We start from the raw sequence: 18,715 nt of genomic DNA on the forward strand, positions 1-18,715 counted from the left end.
ACAATTTTGACAATTTTGACAATTTTGACAATTTTGACAATTTTGACAATTTTGACAATTTTGACAATTTTGACAATTTTGACAATTTTGACAATTTTGACAATTTTGACAATTTTGACAATTTTGACAATTTTGACAATTTTGACAATTTTGACAATTTTGACAATTTTGACAATTTTGACAATTTTGACAATTTTGACAATTTTGACAATTTTGACAATTTTGACAATTTTGACAATTTTGACAATTTTGACAATTTTGACAATTTTGACAATTTTGACAGTTTTGACAATTTTGACAATTTTGACAATTTTGACAATTTTGACAATTTTGACAATTTTGACAATTTTGACAATTTTGACAATTTTGACAATTTCGACAATTTTGACAATTTTGACAATTTTGACAATTTTGACAATTTTGACAATTTTGACAATTTTGACAATTTTGACAATTTTGACAATTTTGACAATTTTGACAATTTTGACAATTTTGACAATTTTGACAATTTTGACAATTTTGACAATTTTGACAATTTTGACAATTTTGACAATTTTGACAATTTTGACAAATTTGACAATTTTGACAATTTTGACAATTTTGACAATTTTGACAATTTTGACAATTTTGACAATTTTGACAATTTTGACAATTTTGACAATTTTGACAATTTTGACAATTTTGACAATTTTGACAATTTTGACAATTTTGACAATTTTGACAATTTTGACAATTTTGACAATTTTGACAATTTTGACAATTTTGACAATTTTGACAATTTTGACAATTTTGACAATTTTGACAATTTTGACAATTTTGACAATTTTGACAATTTTGAAAATTTTGACAGTTTTGACAATTTTGTCAATTTATCCAGTTTTATAAATTTTCAAAATTTTAACAATTTTTTAATACTATAAAATAATTAACCCGCGCATTTTCAACACCTGTAATTTTCTTATAAACTTTTTCTATCCATCTATAATTTTCAAATCTTGAAATGTTGTCACTATGAGAACATAACATTCATTTTTATGACCGTTAAAATTAATTATTACACAAAATTCACGGGGATTAATCTTAATTGATAAACATACAATATGTATTTTATTACTTACTTCATTTAACCACCATATGTATTGTTGCAAACACAAATTTAAAAAAAAAAATTTAATTGAAGGTGATCTGTCTTACTCTTAAAATAGTGAAAAAAATTTTAATTTATAGAAAACACGTTATTTATTCGCTTTAAAATGAATACCACAATTCATCAGTAAAAATAAGAAAAATTCTTAAAACAAAACTGTTTAAAATTTACAACAGAGTCCTCTTTTTGTATCGATTTTATACTTTTCGATCATAACCTTATTTTTAGTGTAATAAATCAAAGTTAAGAAAAATCGTTACTAAGAAAAGGCATTTTAAATCCAAAGGGCTAGTTGCATCGTAGCTTTACAAAGCATTCCAAAGTCGACTAAGTCGATAAAGCTTCCACACTTTAGAGAGCACCATCTTGCGGTAAGTAGCCAAACTCTTGCCAGATGAATTTTCTCATGTGTCGAAAGCTTTTCCATGTTCATCGATGAACGGTAGGAAAAGCGGTCGGGAAAACTTTTCTCGCACCCCCAAGGTGGGTTCATCCGATTCATTAGCTCCGATGCAAACTGCTAAAGACCAATTCAAGCGATATTACATTCATGTAAGCGATGAATTTTGTTTGCTTACAGGAACCGCATGGTTGAATGGAATTTGGAAGATGGATTTCCGTTTCCCATGAGTTTTCTTCTCCTCTTCCTTTCCCCCAAAACCTCTATAACTAGAAAAGATCTTCAGCCAGTATAGCATGTAAGCTAGTTTGAAATTTGATTTGCCAAAATTGAATTAGGTGTTTCTCATCTTTCCGTTTCTAGAAGAAAACGTAAGTGGAAAAATAGGAAGAATGCTGTGGCTAGGGAAGCAAGGTTCGAAATAGGCTTTTGGCAGTGCTGTGCTGCACCGAATGGCAATTAGAGACACCCAACGGACTCAACCGCAACTTCCGAACGTTTCGCTCGCAAAAGCAGCAGCAGAGAATTGAATCATCCAACTCATAGAAACCTAACTGTTTCTCGCTTTTCAGTTTTCCTTTTTTTCACGGAGATTAAAAGGGATTATGGCCTCCCGTCGATGATGTTTGATGAATTTTTCCATTCAACCGGTTGCCTGTGGCTTTAAAGACACGGGAGATCAAGATTTGAGAAAGAAATCTGGTGTTGGGATTTTTTCTGGTTAGAGATTTGGGAAAAGAAATTCATAAAAAATAAAAGAAAACGAAATCACATAGTTTGAAGGTGGAATCTTTGTTCAAAAACTTGAAAACTTAGTTCATTTTTTGAATCTGGTTTACAAAATTCATAAAAAATCCTTCCTCAAAATAAAACATGCTCTGTCAGTTCAGTTTGCTGAATTTTCGTAGCTAGCTGCTAATTAGGGTAAACCCTGCGATTAAATGTTATCTATTCAATCATGCAATTAGGGACACTTCCTTTTAAAGTCCAACTTAGGGCAAATCAGTGAAGTGCATTCGTTGACAAAAGATAACCGTACTTTATCTATTGAAAAAAAACGGGTCTTATGCAGAAGCGCTATGATTGGCTGGGGTTTTCGTGAATGAACTTCTTTTTATCACTTTTCTCCGACTGTTTGCTGACTGGTTCGATTTGTTTGAAGCTTGATGTGAAGGACCCGGTTCAGGTTTATTATTCTTCACGGGGTCTTTTTAAGAACGAATTCGATTAGAAAAAATCTCTGAAAATTCGCCTATATGAGAGGACTCCCTCTATTCAACGCACTTTTCAGCAAAAAAAATTATCGGAGGGTTAACAACTTTGTTTTTTGAAGATTTGTTAACAAAATACACGGGTTAGTTGTTAAAATTTTCTCTTATAACACTTGTTTAGAAAATTTTAAAAAAAATTGTGAACTTCATCGACATAGACAAAAAAAATCTCAGTAAAACAGTTTTTGAGCTATGCTTCAAATATAATACTTTGGAAAAATAAAAAAAGTACTTGAACTTATATTCAAATATCTCAGACTGTATACATTCATTAATTGGATTTTTTTTTATAATTGAAGGTGAATAAATTTTCAATCGATCATCTGAACTCCATTTTAACGTACAATCAACAGTATTGTTGATATGAGTGAAGTTGTGATAGAAATAATATATAAATTAAATGCGTTTTTAGAGAAAATTTTGCTTTACCGTTGTTTTCCTTAAACAGTAATATTTGCATTCATAAATAATTTAATGAACCGCAGTGTACCAATCTTAATAAAGGAAACATTAAACGTTCCATGCTAAAATTGATCATAAGCTTACCAGAAGGTCACATGTCAAATTTCAGTTAGATCGTTTCCAAGTTAAATTTTCAGATCAAGGAATGAATTTGCTATAGTAACCGGAAATTTTTTTATCCCAAAAGGTGTCCAAAAATTAGTGTAAACAAACATATAAGAATACTAGCTGACCCGGTGTGCTTTGCTACACCTTTCCAAAACATATGCTATTTTCAGAATTTTTTCAAACTTTTATTGTTTTGTTGGCATTATTTTAAAACCGCTTTAAAATGAGAGCTGCAGCTGGAGTTTCGAATTGCAACACAAAGATGACTTTAACTAATTTTCTGAATGTTGATCTATAAATTGGTGTTAAAGATCTGATAATTTAAATCTGCTTCTTTAAGCTTCGCCCTGAAAAAGGAGGGTCTCAAATTATCCGTGCGCAAACAATCTAACTTATAAAATATGGTTGTTTTTGCTTGATATTCTCTGGATTTATGCTAAAAATTGATAGAAGAACCTCTCCTGTCCTTCCCCTTCAACCCCTGCTGAATGGAGGTCGTGGCCTTAAATAATCATACTCATTTTTTCATGCCCAAAAATCCTCTTGTATCAAATATAACTCCATTGGTTGATAAGTTTATTTAAGCTTTAAAACATAATTTATAAGGAGCCCCCTTCTTTCTTTCCCTCTCTACACTGTAAAGCGTAAGGGTCTAGAACATACGTAGAAACATATCTCGTAACCAAGTACCTTTTCATGCCATATTTATTTCCATTTGTTGGTTTCGTTGCATAAATTGAGAACTTATGCTAACAAAATTGTATTGGGCTCACCTCTCTCCTCCTATGTACCTACTCACTGAAAGGAGGATGGTATGTCAGATATTCAGAGAATCATAGCAAAATGATTTTCCATGTTATGTTTTGTCCATTTCTCGGATTTAATAAAAAAAAGTTAAATGTAAGCCTTCTCTTCCCTTTCTATATTCCCAATTTTATCATCCTACTGCAAGAAAGGTATTGCTTCACAAAGAAAAAGTATTTCTCGTACTCAAATTCTTTTTGATGCCAAATTCAGTTTCATTTGCTCAATTCATTCTCGAATTATGCAAAAAAATTGTATGGAAGCCCCCCTATATATCTTTCCGCGGAAAAAAATTTGGGGCTTAAATTTATAATAGAAACATTTCTCGTATCCAAAAACCCTCATATGTCAAATATGGTTCAATTTGCTCGATCAACTCTCCAGTTATACTGAAAACTGTAATAGAGACCTCTCCTCCCCCTTTTCATCCACATCTTTGAAGGAGTGAGGGATTCCAAATATTCATAGAAGCATTTCTCGTACCCAAATTACGTTCCATGCCAAATTTGGTTCCATTTGCTGTTGTAGTTCTTGAGTTATGCAGTAAAAATTGTATGAAACTCCCCTCCTTCTTTCCTTTCTTCCCTCTGGAAGAAGGAAGGGGTCTCAAACAATCATTAGAACATGTCACGTTGTCTCAAATAATCATTGAAGTATTTTTCGTATCCGAATACCTTCCCGTGCCAAATTTGGTTCCTATATCTTGATTAGTTTTCGAGTTATATGAAAAATTGTAAGATAGCCCCCCTCCCCCCTTCCTATCACCCCACTGAGAGGAGGGAGGGATGCCTGATATTCATAGAAATATTCCTCGTTCCCAAATACCACCCCATGCCAAATTTGATACCATTTGCTTGATGGGTTCTCGAGTTATGCAAAAAATTGTCTTTTGTTTGGGAGGCCCCTCCCCCCCTTCATGAGAGAGGGAGGGGTCTCAAACCATAATAGGAACCTTCCCCTACCTCCAATACCTCCACCTGCCAAGTTTCACGCAAATCGGTTCAGTAGTTTCCGAGTCTATAGGGAACAGACAGACAGACAGACAGACAGAAATTCATGTTTATATATATAGACTAGCAGACCCGGTAAACTTCGTCTTACCATGTTCAATTTGGGGTCCATTTTTCCTAGTATTCTTTACATTTCCCTTCTTTTCCTTTACTCGAATTGTCCCGCTCAATTCTATCAAAACTAAACCAAAGAATTTAAACTCAACGGGTCTTTTAAAATCCAATTTTTGTTACTTGTTCAATGAATGACTGTATGTTGATAATATGTATGTTTCATTTGCTGTATTCCTTTCAGTAGATTTATTCCGTTTTGTTATATTTTTTTTTATATCGGGACAATTTTTGGAGTATTTGCCGAATATTTTGCCTAACGCAGCGCTTTCAGCTCGCAATTAGCTTTGTATGGTGTATTTTTTATAGCTGAAGAAATAAAAAAACATAAGAAAAGATTTTTTACTAACCGTTTTCAAACAGCTTTTTATTCACCATCCTCATCCTTCGAAGCAGTTCACCACATTTTCACCAAAATCATTTCCAAAAAGATTCGCCTGATAATTAAGTTATAGACTTTACACATTTCAACTTAAATTGTTCACAAACAGCACTTGTCATGGCATTAAATCTGGCGATTTTGTGTATTGCAAATTCCTTTTTTTATTCAAGCAAAAAATGCAAATTAATTCCTTTGAACTTTAACCCGATGAATCGAAGAAACGATTAGTTTTGAAAAGAGGAAAACATATGTTTAGATATATTCACCCATTATTTTAAAGTTTTTAATTGAAGCAGTTCTGATTTCAAAATTTCCTGAACATTGTTGGTGGTGATCTGCGATTTCATTTAGGATTACGTTATATTTTTAAGATTTAATAACATTCAATTGAAAAGCAGTTTTTTTTTTAAATTTAATGGTCCGAAAAGAAATAATCTGTTCAGGCTTCGATGGTTTCATGAGTTCTTTTTTTTCCTGGAAATTATCATATAAACAAAACCTTAATAAAAATTATGTGTCTTTTCTACTGTAAATCTTAATTTTCAAAAATGAAACACCGGTCAAATCCTAACGAATACCACCGAAGTTCAACTTTCACATTCTCTAAATAAAGTAATATTTTCAACAACAAAAATAGTAGTTATGTTGACAAAAGGAAATATTGAAGTATACATTTGTCCCATTTATTGGGGCAAGTGAAAACACATAGGTCTTTTTCAGATGCGTCAGTGAAAAGACTTTAAAATTAATTTAATACTTGTTCTTGTTTGTCTGTTTTATCAACTTTTATTGATATATCCTTAATAAGTTTTTCTCCGGAATAAATTAGTGCTTGGTACTTCAATTTCACTGAATGCTGTTCTACCAAAAGACCTCGATTTACAAAGACCTTTATAATAATTTTGAATATCCGCTTCAGATTCAGCACTCGGGATATCCTTTCTGGTCATTTTGAAGATAAAATTCTTAAATTGTAGATGTTTCATAGCTAAATAGCGCGTTTTCACTTATTCCACCTAAGAAATTACAGAAATTAATATTATTTTTAGCACTTTCAGGTCATATTAAAAGTTCATCATAAAAATCTGCTGCCCCTGGAATATCAATAACAATAAAACTTTTCAACAAAAAAGTGAATCAAAAGTCTCTTCTATATAGCCAAAATATGTAAAACAAAAACACACTTTTTATGTTAAGTTTGTACTTGAATTGTGTGTGTAAACAAACAGTAAACGTCTAAACAGTTTTTTGGTGAATGATTTAAAAAAAAATAGTTAAGATTATTTAATCAAGTTTTTTTGGGCCCAACAATTTTTAGATGAAGCAATAATGTATACATTTTTGTAAAAGTTGATAGTTTGCACTTGCTCTAGTCTACTTTCTTAATTGAAAATTCTTCCGGAAAATGCATATCCTCACTTTTTGTTGTTAAAAAGTAGATTATTTTATTTATAACTTCAATTTACGTTTGCTAAAAATCAAATAGTTCAATCCTATCAAATCTATTTCAAAGAACAGACTCTTGTTGAGAGGACGAATGACCATGTTGGTTAAAATCCTCTATAAATAGACAAAATAGAATAGAATAGAATCTTGTTCTGTTAATGTGTCTAGCGTTCTAGGCTTATTGGATTATACGAAATTGAATGTAAAGCTTCCCAATTTCTTATTTTCAAACGTCCGCAAAGTGTCATAACATTATTTCATATTTATCTTTACCAAATTCATATTTTTTGGACAACAATGTTACTAAAATTAACACGAATTAAAAATGGTTTTAATATTTGAAATCGTTTATATGGTTTTGATTCAATCGATAAAATATCAATCCGTGTCAAATCTAGGCGTCATTTGTTACCATGTGCTGTGTACAAATAAGCAAGAAAAAACACATCTAGGTTGCATATCGCCCCCACGTGCATAAGAAATATACGTACTTGGTTGAGAAATAGGCGCCTAATTTTTAAATTTTTCCAGCGATCAATGAACAGTATGCTTTGGTTACTATTAACTTGCAACGACGTTTGCTAGCGGCGCCTCTCCCATGGAGATGAAAAACTAACCCCTCGAAGAAATGAAAATCTCTAAAAATGGATGCCTGACTTTTCAATTTCAGATTTTGGCGAAACAAATATTATGTTTTATTCGATCAGCAAAATGTCAACCTGAGTCACATCTAGTCGTCATTCATAACCATGTGCTGTAGAAATGAGCTAGGAAATTACATCAAGGCTTCATATCGCCACCACTTGCATTGAAAATATGCTTGGTTGAGAAATACGCGCCAAAATATTCTCACTGATCAGTATGCTATGCCATGGTTACTATCTTCTAACGACGTCTGCTAGCGACGCCTCGACCTTGGAGATGAAAAACAAACCGCCCAAAGGAAAAAACAATCTCGAAAAAATGGAAGCCATGACTTTTATTTGATTCAAAAAAATACAAATTTAGTTATTACGGACAATTGATGCGACTTTTTGATATTTTTATTCGATATAAACCGATTCGCATGGCTACAGAATATTCTAAAAATAATTTTATTTGCATCCTTTGGCTAGTTTCGGAGGAGTAGTACTACAAACACCGTTACAAGAGAATTTTATATAATAGATTGGCTCACATCCGGCGGAACTTTATCTTAAGGCACTCTTTGCCAAAAACATTTCGACGCACTAAGTATATGATGACTTTCATGAATTTAATCTTTCTTTTAATTGTAAGTTTAGAATTGCCATTCAATAATCTCAACTTTAAGAATGGGGTTTTAAAGTGTTACTAAATAACATATTTGACACCATGTATCAGTCAGTTTTTCAATATTTAGTTTTTTTTTACGAAAAAAGTGGCTATCGGAAATGCCATAATTCTATCAACTGCAATTTTACAAAAAACCGTATAAAAATTGCATCATATTTCAACATGTGATTAAAAGTATAAGAAGTGACTTAACAAAAAAAAAACTTCAAAAGGAGAATTTAAATGAATGGTAGAAGGTTATATTTGAGTATAAGAGGTTAAAAAAATTATTCTGGTACTGTATATGGCTTTTTTTTGTTAAACAAGTGTTTTTATTTATGTTCCCAGCAAGTCCCAGCAATAAATTTTACATCATGTGAAAATGCGTAACTTCATGAACCATAGCCAGAAGAAAAAAACTACCGCATACTTCCGTACTCGTGATATTTTGTTTGATGAAGCTGAAAAATATGTCTTCTTTTTTGTAAAATCGCTATGTTTATTTTAATGAGTTGCTAAAAAAAATAGTTTATCGAATTATAGTTTAAAATTAATTTTTCGTGCTTATTGGAAATAATTTATTAACCTTATGAATCATGGAAATTTTTGTAAATCTCTGGTAACATGTATGAAAGTCACAGTGTCGTTTTTGAATTTTCGAAAGTTATTCTCTTTTCTTTTTAAAAATGGTAACTAAGAAAACTCTTGAATTTTTAGTTCCTGTTTTCCAGTCACGTATTTATTCAAATTAATTAGAAAATTTTTGTTTGCAAAATCAACGTTAATTTTTGGAACTCAGCTGTTTAGAATAATCATGCAGTATAGAGTATAGAGCTGTATAGAAGCAATTCTTATATTTTTAGAGAAAAAATTCATTGAAATAAAGAAAATAAACGAAGAAAAACACAGGACCTCCATAAAATTGTGCCAATAGATGTTTTAAGCTATGCAGCACAAACGAACTAAGAGCAGCGGGATATACGTATATGTACTATGAAAATAAACAAAAAAAGTTTCTGAGACACCTGGCAAAACGGCTGAATTTCAGAGATTTTTTTTTAACCAATACATTAAAAAACTACAAATTTGTTGATGCTTATTTGAATAGAAATCAAAACAATCAAGTGGTAGGAAATTAGAAAATATTTATCAGAATAATTAAATGATATTTGTATTAATAAAGGTGGAAGATAATATTCAAAGAATCCAGCGGATTCGATACTTATAACGATTTTTTTTGTTATCAAAAAGCCTAAAAATCATTACTAGGTGATTGAATTGGCTTAATATTGTTTTCATAAACTTTTATATTATTTTAATAGTCTTATTCCAAGATATTCAAATTTATGACTGAGTATAAACGTCAAAAACCACTTTGGCCAACTTTTTGTTCTATATACTCCTGTGTGAGAAAGCAACAAACCTGCGCTTGTAAATGTTTCATTCATTTTTATTATTTGAATTTTGAATTTTATCAGTCAAATTTAATATTTTTAAGAGCAGTCGGAATCATATGGATTGTCTCGTCAAGCATTTTTCTTGAAAAACTTCTTATGAGAGTTCTTGCAAGCCACTGTTTATAAAACGATGGTTTTATGATGCAAGGTGGTTGATTTTATCAGCATTTTTATTGGTCTGTTCAAATCGAAAAATATTTTTACAAAATCATAAACTACCAATTTGCACAGAAATTTTGCTTACAAGTTGAAAGTTGAAAATTTGAGTAAATCAGAGAATAATATTTTTCACAAAAACTGTTCTTGAAATTTCACACAAATTCTTCTGGAAAGTGATAATTTAAAAAAATGTCTAAGAATTTTATTTATAAATATTGGTAAAAAAAATCTTTGTCACAGTACTGTTGGAATTTTCATTTATGTTCTAAGCAATTTTCAAACATATCAGCTTGAAAATGGGAAATTTGAAGTTTTAAGGAATAATTAAAGTGAACATTTAAAAAACATTCTCGTCTATTTTGTCCGCAAATCTTCAAAAAACATTTTGTAAACTTTGAGTTGGATAGGCAAATTTTCGAGATTACCAATTTTTGCTTTCAAATGTACCAAAAGAAGACACCGTGACCTACATTTATGAACAGTTTTTAAACAAGAAGAAAAATCCCAGTTCTATTTTGAATATGAAAAAAAATCTGAAATCTTGCTTTCAAATTAAAATGCATAACTCGGCATCTCTGAAAATTTGCCACATTTTAGAGGAGACCCTATCCTATCTAACGCATTATTCTTTAAAAAAACCATCGGGTGGTCCAGGACAACTTTTTTTTCATTGAAGAATTGCGAACGAAAAACATTAATATAGCTTAAATATTCACTGATAAATATTCCCGAAAACTTCAAATTTGACATTTTTAAGCTCGAATGTATGGCAATTCCAACAAATATAAAAAAAATGAATTTGAAAAATTTTGGATGGAGATTTTTTACCAACAACTATGACAAAAAGGTATGAATATTTAAGAAAAAATTAAAAATTATCAAAAATTTTATTTTCAAGAAAACACTGAACATAGCCACACACAAAGGTTGCCGAAAACAATTCTGTGTTTTGACGAAAAAAAATTCTGAATTTCTGTGATTTTTCCCTAAAATTCTGTGACGATTTTCTGTGATGCTTTTTCCATTAATTTCAATGAAAAGTCATGTTAAATAGCGTCTTTATTTATATTTTATTTAAAAAAAAAGTCAATTCACATTACCAATTTTATCATATTTCTTCAATTCAAAGATAATCATCCAATATTTATATTGACTTAAAAAATTAAATTTAAAAAAAACGTCTAAAATTTCAAAATTCTTTGAAATCAATGAATGTTCCAAAAATTCTGTGTTCTGTGACACAGATTCTGTGATGAAATTTGACTCAAAATTCTGTGACATTATAGATTTTTCTGTGATTTTGGCAACCTTGCCACACACTCGTGATAGTTACCAATACAGTTAGTTCTCATTTATTTTCTTCAGAATCATACCCAAAAAATTCCAGAAAACATAATTAAATTAATGGAAGTTTATTTGCACCAAGTTTTCGTATTAAAAAAAACATTTTTGATAATACATCCTAAAGTCTTAAAAATTGTATGTTTGATTTCTATAAGGAATCCTTCAGTTATAAAAAGGAACTTATTTTTATCGATGATTGCGATTGCTTAAATACTCATGAATTGACCTTATTTAATTTGAACAAAGTATAAGATTTTAAGGAAGCCTTCACTTAAAAAAAACTTATTTTATACTTAAATCAAATCAAATTTTATGCTTGAATCTGCTCAGATCTGAAACTTGCAAATTTAATCCGAATCCTTCGGATTAAGTTTAAAATTTAACTCTTAAAAACTACTTAATACATGTTAAACAATAGACCAACATTATGCTTTCTCTGCAAGTTTTAAAAGTTTCTATATCAGCGAAATTTGTTCCGTTAGAATCAATTCCATTCCTATTGATTATATTTTAAAAAAATATAAAATATAGTTTTTTGTATCGAATATTACTTGGAAAAGAGCCCAAATTCTTTATTTTATCCAAGATTTTTTGCTTAATACGTAGGAAAACTTGCTTTGTTTGAAAATTTGAATTTTTTAAATGAAACTAAAACTTTAAAAATTTTAAACTGAGATCTCCTGCAGTTTGAATTACTCATCGAAATAATCAACTTGATAATTATATCCTGATTGACCATCTGAATCTAAATCTGACTTCCGAAAATTCCAGATTAGAATTTGAAATATGATTCAAAAATTTAGAATTATTACAGAGAACTCAATCAATTCTTTAATTTTAAATCTGTTATTTTTTTAATGTTTAAAGGGGATTCAATATAACAATTATAACTTTCGAGCTGACTTTCGAATCTGAATTAAATCATAAATTGCAAATGATGAATCTGTTTTCAAGTTTTCAAATCCGGATCGCCAATTTGAAACTTTTTTATATTTGAATTCTGTTGTAGGAAAAAGATAGCAGAAATATCGACAAATTAAAATCACTAAAATGCTTGAACACCCCCAGCAAAAAACATCGCACGGCTTGACAGTTCTGCCGTTGCGTCGGTATTAGTGTATGTTTTGCCAAAAACAGCTGACTGAAGCAGCCAGCAGCAGCACAGTTGAAATTAAACCTCCGCCGAATAAATACCATTCGAAAACAGTCCGTCGCGAGTTGTCTTTAATTGAGTTGAAACTCAAAGTGAAGTTCGGTTACCACATCCACGAATTCCCGCAAACGTTCCGAACCGGTTAAGTGATTTGGTAGACGATTCCCCCGAACATTTTGGTCCTTCGAGCCGGATTCAGGACATTTGTGGAAGCCCCGTGGACCGCGGAATAGTGAAGCTGTTCGAGCTATTGTTCCTGCCTGATAGCTGCACCATTTTGGACGCAGGATTCGCCATCGCTACAGCAGCTGAGAGACGACGCCGCGACGCCATCGCAGATTTCGGTGCAATTGGAAATTGCAGTTAATCACCTGGAACTGTTCAGCACTTTTGAGGAGACAATAAACAGTAAACGAGTTCGGTAAGGTGTACGATTGGTGGCTTGATGCATGTGGCCTACCTGAGAGAAAAAATAAAGATATTGCATGTGAGTAAGACTTGGTTTGTTGCATGTGGTGTGAGCCTTGTACGCTGTAATTTGGTCTCGGATTCTGCCGCTACATTTCACTTTGTTGATTTTTATTGGTTGCCTCCCCCTCGCTGCTGTACATAGGGTTGCCAGTTGTCAGTTTTCGTCGCAGTACTGTGGAACGTCGAGTTGATTTATCGGTGAGTGAATTAATATTGCAGTGTAACATATTTGGTGCAGTGTCAGATTTTCTAAAGTGTAGCAATGTCTAAAAGTACGCTGAAGGCTTTGCTAAAACGTGAACGGCAGTTATATGTTATTTTTGATGGTACGGATAGATTCATCCAAACCTATCAGATTGATAGTGATCGGTGTCAATTAAGTTCGAGATTGCATGTGATTGATACTGTGTACAGTGAGTTTTTTGAAATACGGAGCAAAATTGAACTTTTGCTGGATGAAGCGGATGAGAAAGAGCAGAAAGATGCTGACAGTGAAGTCAAAGGAGAGATCGCCAAGCAACGTGAAGAGGAAAACGACAAGGTTCTACAGCAATTCGATGACCGATACTTCGCGATCCGAGGTGACCTCCTTAGACTCCAAGGTGATAAGGATGCCTTAGGTGTGAACGCAACCAGCATCAGTCAGAGTCAGTCTGCGTCAGGGAATACTTCAAGAGTAAAGCTGCCAGAGATACGTTTGCCGTCCTTCAGTGGAAAAATAAGAGAGTGGATTACATTCCGGGATTCCTTCCGAAGCCTTATCCATGACAACGAGCATCTGACGTCTATGGATAAGTTTACGTACCTTCGTTCCTCTCTACAGGGTGATGCACTGAAGGAAATCAACAACATCGAGCTTTCAGAGGCAAACTACGACGTCGCCTGGAAAACTTTGCAAGTTCGTTATGAAAATAAGAAGCTGATTGTGAAGGCTCATCTCGACGCTCTTTTCGCCCTCGAACCGCTTAAAAAGGAGAATTATGACGGTCTGAACTTCCTCATCAGCGAGTTTGAGAAAAACTTGATGATGTTACAGAAAATCGGAGAGCCAACGAAGTCTTGGAGCACAATATTAGTCTACATGTTGTGTTCTAGACTAGATTCTGCAACATTGCGCCAATGGGAGACGCATTACGGGTCTAAGGAGGTCCCAACGTACGAAGAGCTGCTTCTGTTCTTGCAAGGTCACTGCTCTGTTCTCCAATCAATCACCTCTGCAAGAAATCCACCATCCGAAGCCCGTCAGACGAGATCAACAGTTTGTAATACAACCATCAGATCAGTTTCACGTTGTCCGTTCTGTGCAGATCCATGGCACTCACCGTTCCAGTGTGGCAAATTTCAACGGATGAAGGTTCCCGAGCGAATGGATGCTGCTATTCGCAACAAGTTGTGTCGGAATTGTTTGATGCCAGGCCACTTCTACCGAAATTGTGAACGAGGTTCTTGCCATCATTGTCAGCAGAAGCACCACAGTATGTTACATTCTAGATCCTCCGTTCCACAGCCGCAGTTTTCGGTACAATACCGACAGCAGAGTCAAACGCGTTCGGCGCAACAGATACCGTTTCAATCGCAACCGCAACCAATGAATCAACAGCAACAACACAACTCAAGACCAATACAGCATGCGCACACCACTACACAGCATGCACAAACCCACTCACACAACACAAACACAAATCCAGACAACGCACAAGCCACCACAAGTCAGAATTACGTAGCACTTCCGTTTATACCGTCTCGTAATATTTTACTGTCCACGGCGATGATCCGAGTCAAGGATCGTTTTGGAAATACACTTCTGGCACGTGCGCTGCTAGATTCGTGTTCTCAGCATTGTTTGATGACACGTGAATTCTCTCGACGGCTTAAGTTCCATGAAACCCCAACGTTTTTGTCGGTGCAAGGCATCGGCTCGTCTCAAATGGTTTCAACGAAGTTAGTTTCCGCAGAAGTTGGTTCCAGATCCTCCAGAATTTCACAGTTTAAAGAATGGATGCAATTTTTTGTACTGCCAAGGTTGACAGTTGATCTGCCTACTGCTGCTTTTGATCCTTCGATCCTTACGCTGCCGGGTTCGGCCTGTTTAGCAGATCCTGGGTTTTATGAGTCTGGTCCAATTGATGTTATTATTGGAGCCGAATTTTATATGGATTTATTGTCAGATGGAAGAATGAAGCCGTTAGAGAACGGACCCACATTACAGAATACAGTTTTTGGTTGGATTGTGTCTGGTAGATTGCCTAATAATCAAAATACAGTTTCTCAGTCAGAAGTTTATGTCTGTTCAGTCGGTGATATTCAAGATCAGCTCACACGTTTTTGGGAGCTCGAAACATGTCATGTTCGCAGCGTTCAGTCGATTGAAGAGTCAGCTTGTGAAGAGATTTTTAAGAATACTACTGTCAGAGATGAGTCAGGAAGATTTGTTGTAACGTTACCCAAAAAAGAAGGCTTTTTGAATCGAATTGGAGATTCCAGAGTTATCGCCACGAAACGGTTTTTGAGTTTGGAGAAACGATTATCAATGGATTCTGAATTGAAAAGGTTGTATTCTGAATTTATTCACGAGTATCAGAGTCTTGGTCATATGTCAGAAGTTATCGACAGCTCAAGTCAGTTGAATGAAGTTTGCTACTATTTGCCGCATCACGCAGTTCTTAAGCCCGAAAGTACCACGACAAAGTTACGGGTGGTTTTCGACGCTTCCTGTAAGTCGTCGACAGGAGTCTCTTTGAATGATGCGCTTATGGTTGGCCCGGTTGTACAAGATGAGCTGATCGATATTGTTTTGCGATTCAGATTGTGTAAGTTTGCGATTGTGGCAGATATTGCCAAAATGTACCGTATGATCCAAGTTCAGAAATCAGACCAAAAATTGCAGAAAATTCTTTGGCGGGACTCCACCGATCAACCTCTTCGCACCTACGAGTTGTTAACAGTAACTTACGGAACAGCGTCTGCGCCTTACTTGGCAACAAAGTGTTTGCAAGTCCTAGCCGATCAGGGTTCTAAAACTCATCCCTTAGCGTCGAAGATTTTGAGTCGTTGTTTCTACGTCGATGATATGCTTGCTGGAGTTGACAGTATCGAAGAAGGTGTACAGTTAGTCAAAGAAATGTCAGAATTAATGGACTCAGCAGGTATGTCTTTGCGAAAATACGTTTCGAACAGCTCAGAAATACTCTTAGAAATCCCTGAAAATCTTCGAGATGAACGTTCGGTATTGGAGCTTGATTCATCAAGCTCGACGGTGAAAACTTTGGGATTGTTATGGGAACCAGAGTCAGATGTTTTTCGGTTTAGTACCCCAAGTTGGAAGAGTTCAGCACCCATTACGAAAAGGTCAATTTTGTCAGATGTTTCCAAGTTATTTGATCCATTGGGATTAGTCGGTCCTGTGATTATTCAGGCAAAAATTTTCGTTCAAGAACTTTGGAAACTTCAATGCGGATGGGATGATGAACTTACCGAAGATTTAAAGAGCGCTTGGGATGAATACAGAAGAAATTTGATTGGGTTAGATAATGTGTCAGTACCACGATGGGTGGGTGTCAGTAAAAATGTCAGTTCATTACAAATTCATGGATTTTGTGATGCGTCAGAGAAGGCCTATGGGGCCTGTATTTATGTCAGAACTGTGTCAGAATCGGGAGAAACTGTTGTTCAATTGATGACCTCAAAATCACGAGTTGCCCCTCTAGAGAATCTCCAGAAAAAGAAGAAACGAAAGTCAATTCCAAGGTTAGAGCTATCGTCTGCATTACTGCTTGCTCACCTGTTTGAGAAGCTCGTGAAAGGCACGGAGCTGTCTTCTTTCAAATCTTTTTTCTGGACAGATTCGATGATAGTTAAATGTTGGCTTGCGTCTTCACCGTCGAGATGGACTAATTTTGTGGCAAATCGTGTGTCTGAAATCCAGCACATTACACGGTCGGGCGTGTGGAGTCATGTCGCAGGCACAGAAAACCCAGCGGATATCATATCGCGAGGAATGACCCCCGCTCAGTTACAGTATCAGTCTCTTTGGTTTCATGGTCCCAATTGGTTACGACTGGAGGAATCGCATTGGCCTCAACCTCAACAAGTTTGCCCAGAAATACCCAGTTCCTTGCTCGAAGAGAGAGGAGCTGTCACTGCCGTCACTGATTCTTTGACAACCAATGAGATATTTGAATTGAGAGCCTCACTTGTAGATTCAATTCGGTTGACCGCGTACTTTTTGCGATTTCGTTTCAATGCGCAAAAGTGTAACAACAGTAACAGAAAAGTCGGATATTTGTCAGCATCAGAGTTAGAAGAAGCCCTTCAGTGCTTAGTCAGATTGTCCCAAAAAGAAAGTTTTCCGAAAGAATATGCAGATTTGTCGAATAACCGTCAGATTTCAGTCAGTTCAAAGTTGCTGTCTCTCAATCCACGCATGATGAATGGAATAATTTGTGTCGGTGGTCGATTAGAGAATGCAGCAATCTCTGAAACTAGAAAACATCCGTTTATCTTGGACTATAAACATCCGCTTACTAGATCAGTCATGTTGTATTACCATCAGAAGTTGTTTCACGCTGGACAGCAGCTTTTGATTGCAACAGTTCGTCAGAAGTTTTGGCCAATTCATGCAGGTAGTTTGGCTCGGTCAATAATCCATAATTGCGTACGCTGTTTTCGTGCTAGACCCAAGATTCAAGAGCAGCTTATGGCTGATTTAACCCCGGAAAGAGTGACTCAAAACCCAGTATTTCAACGTGTGGGAGTAGATTACTGCGGCCCATTCCTTGTCACTTACCCCCAACGTCGATGTCGCCCGGTTAAGGTATTTGTAGCCATTTATGTGTGTCTGGTTACGAAAGCTGTGCATCTTGAAGTTGCGTCAGATTTGTCAACAGATGGGTTTCTTGCCACTTTCAAACGGTTTTGTGGCCGAAGAAGCACGCCAAGTTTGATTATGTGTGATAACGGCAGAAATTTTGTTGGAGCCAAACGGAAACTCGACGAACTTTCCAAGTTATTCAGCGAGAATAGTTTCCAAGAATCGGTTGTAAAGCACTCAGCAAACCAGGGGATAGAATTTAAGTTTATCCCAGCTCGATCACCCAATTTTGGTGGACTTTGGGAGTCAGCCGTGAAGTCGTTCAAATCACTTTTGAAGCGCACTATTGGTACACGCACGTTGGGTCTAGAAGAACTGCAGACTGTCGTTGTACAAATTGAGGCAGTTCTAAATTCACGTCCGCTCACTCCGTGTAGTAACGATCCAAACGATTTCGAAGTGCTTACTCCTGGTCATTTTTTGGTTCAAAAATCGCTCACTGCTCCCCCAGAACAGAACTGGGAAGATGTACCAGACAATCGTTTAAATGTATTGCACAGAATGGAAAAAACAGCCCAACAAATTTGGAAAAGATGGTCAACTCAATACTTGTCTGATCTGCATAACAGAACGAAATGGTCAAAACAGCGAGATAACATCAAGGTCGGAACGATGGTAGTTCTTAAAGAGGACAATTTACCGCCATTACAATGGGCAATCGGAAGAGTGTCAGAAATTCACCCTGGGTCAGATGGTAATGTCAGAGTTGTAACTGTTCGAACGCAATCTGGAAGTTATCAAAGAGGCATTTCGAAGATATGCATCTTACCAATTCGTGACAATAATGTCACCTCGGAGAAAGAACAACAGAGTTAGATTTTGTCAGT

The 18,715-nt window shown here is 34.8% G+C and overlaps 2 protein-coding genes across 2 annotated transcripts in view; one reads left to right on the plus strand and one right to left on the minus strand.

Annotated features, from left to right (window-relative positions):
- LOC129752295 (uncharacterized) overlaps positions 1-18,715 on the minus strand; it is a 409,138-nt gene that overhangs the window by 39,593 nt on the left and 350,830 nt on the right. The window lies entirely within an intron of this gene.
- Positions 1,583-18,704, plus strand: LOC129752297 (uncharacterized). Its single transcript, XM_055748086.1, has 5 exons — positions 1,583-1,699; positions 12,835-12,968; positions 13,355-16,164; positions 16,627-16,765; positions 18,458-18,704. The coding sequence occupies exons 1-5, from the start codon at positions 1,583-1,585 to the stop codon at positions 18,702-18,704; spliced, it is 3,447 nt and encodes a 1,148-aa protein (XP_055604061.1).

This window comes from Uranotaenia lowii, chromosome 3 (assembly GCF_029784155.1).
Source record: "Uranotaenia lowii strain MFRU-FL chromosome 3, ASM2978415v1, whole genome shotgun sequence".
In the NCBI taxonomy this organism is placed as follows: domain Eukaryota; kingdom Metazoa; phylum Arthropoda; class Insecta; order Diptera; family Culicidae; genus Uranotaenia; species Uranotaenia lowii.

Bases quoted from the DNA above. Each gene is read 5' to 3' on its own strand.
- LOC129752297 (XM_055748086.1), top strand. From the start codon at position 1,583: ATGAACGGTAGGAAAAGCGGTCGGGAAAACTTTTCTCGCACCCCCAAG. The intron at 16,165-16,626 runs GTATGTCTTTGC...GTGATGCGTCAG, and splicing joins AGAATTAATGGACTCAGCAG to AGAAGGCCTATGGGGCCTGT. The intron at 16,766-18,457 runs GTTAGAGCTATC...TCTGCATAACAG, and splicing joins AAACGAAAGTCAATTCCAAG to AACGAAATGGTCAAAACAGC.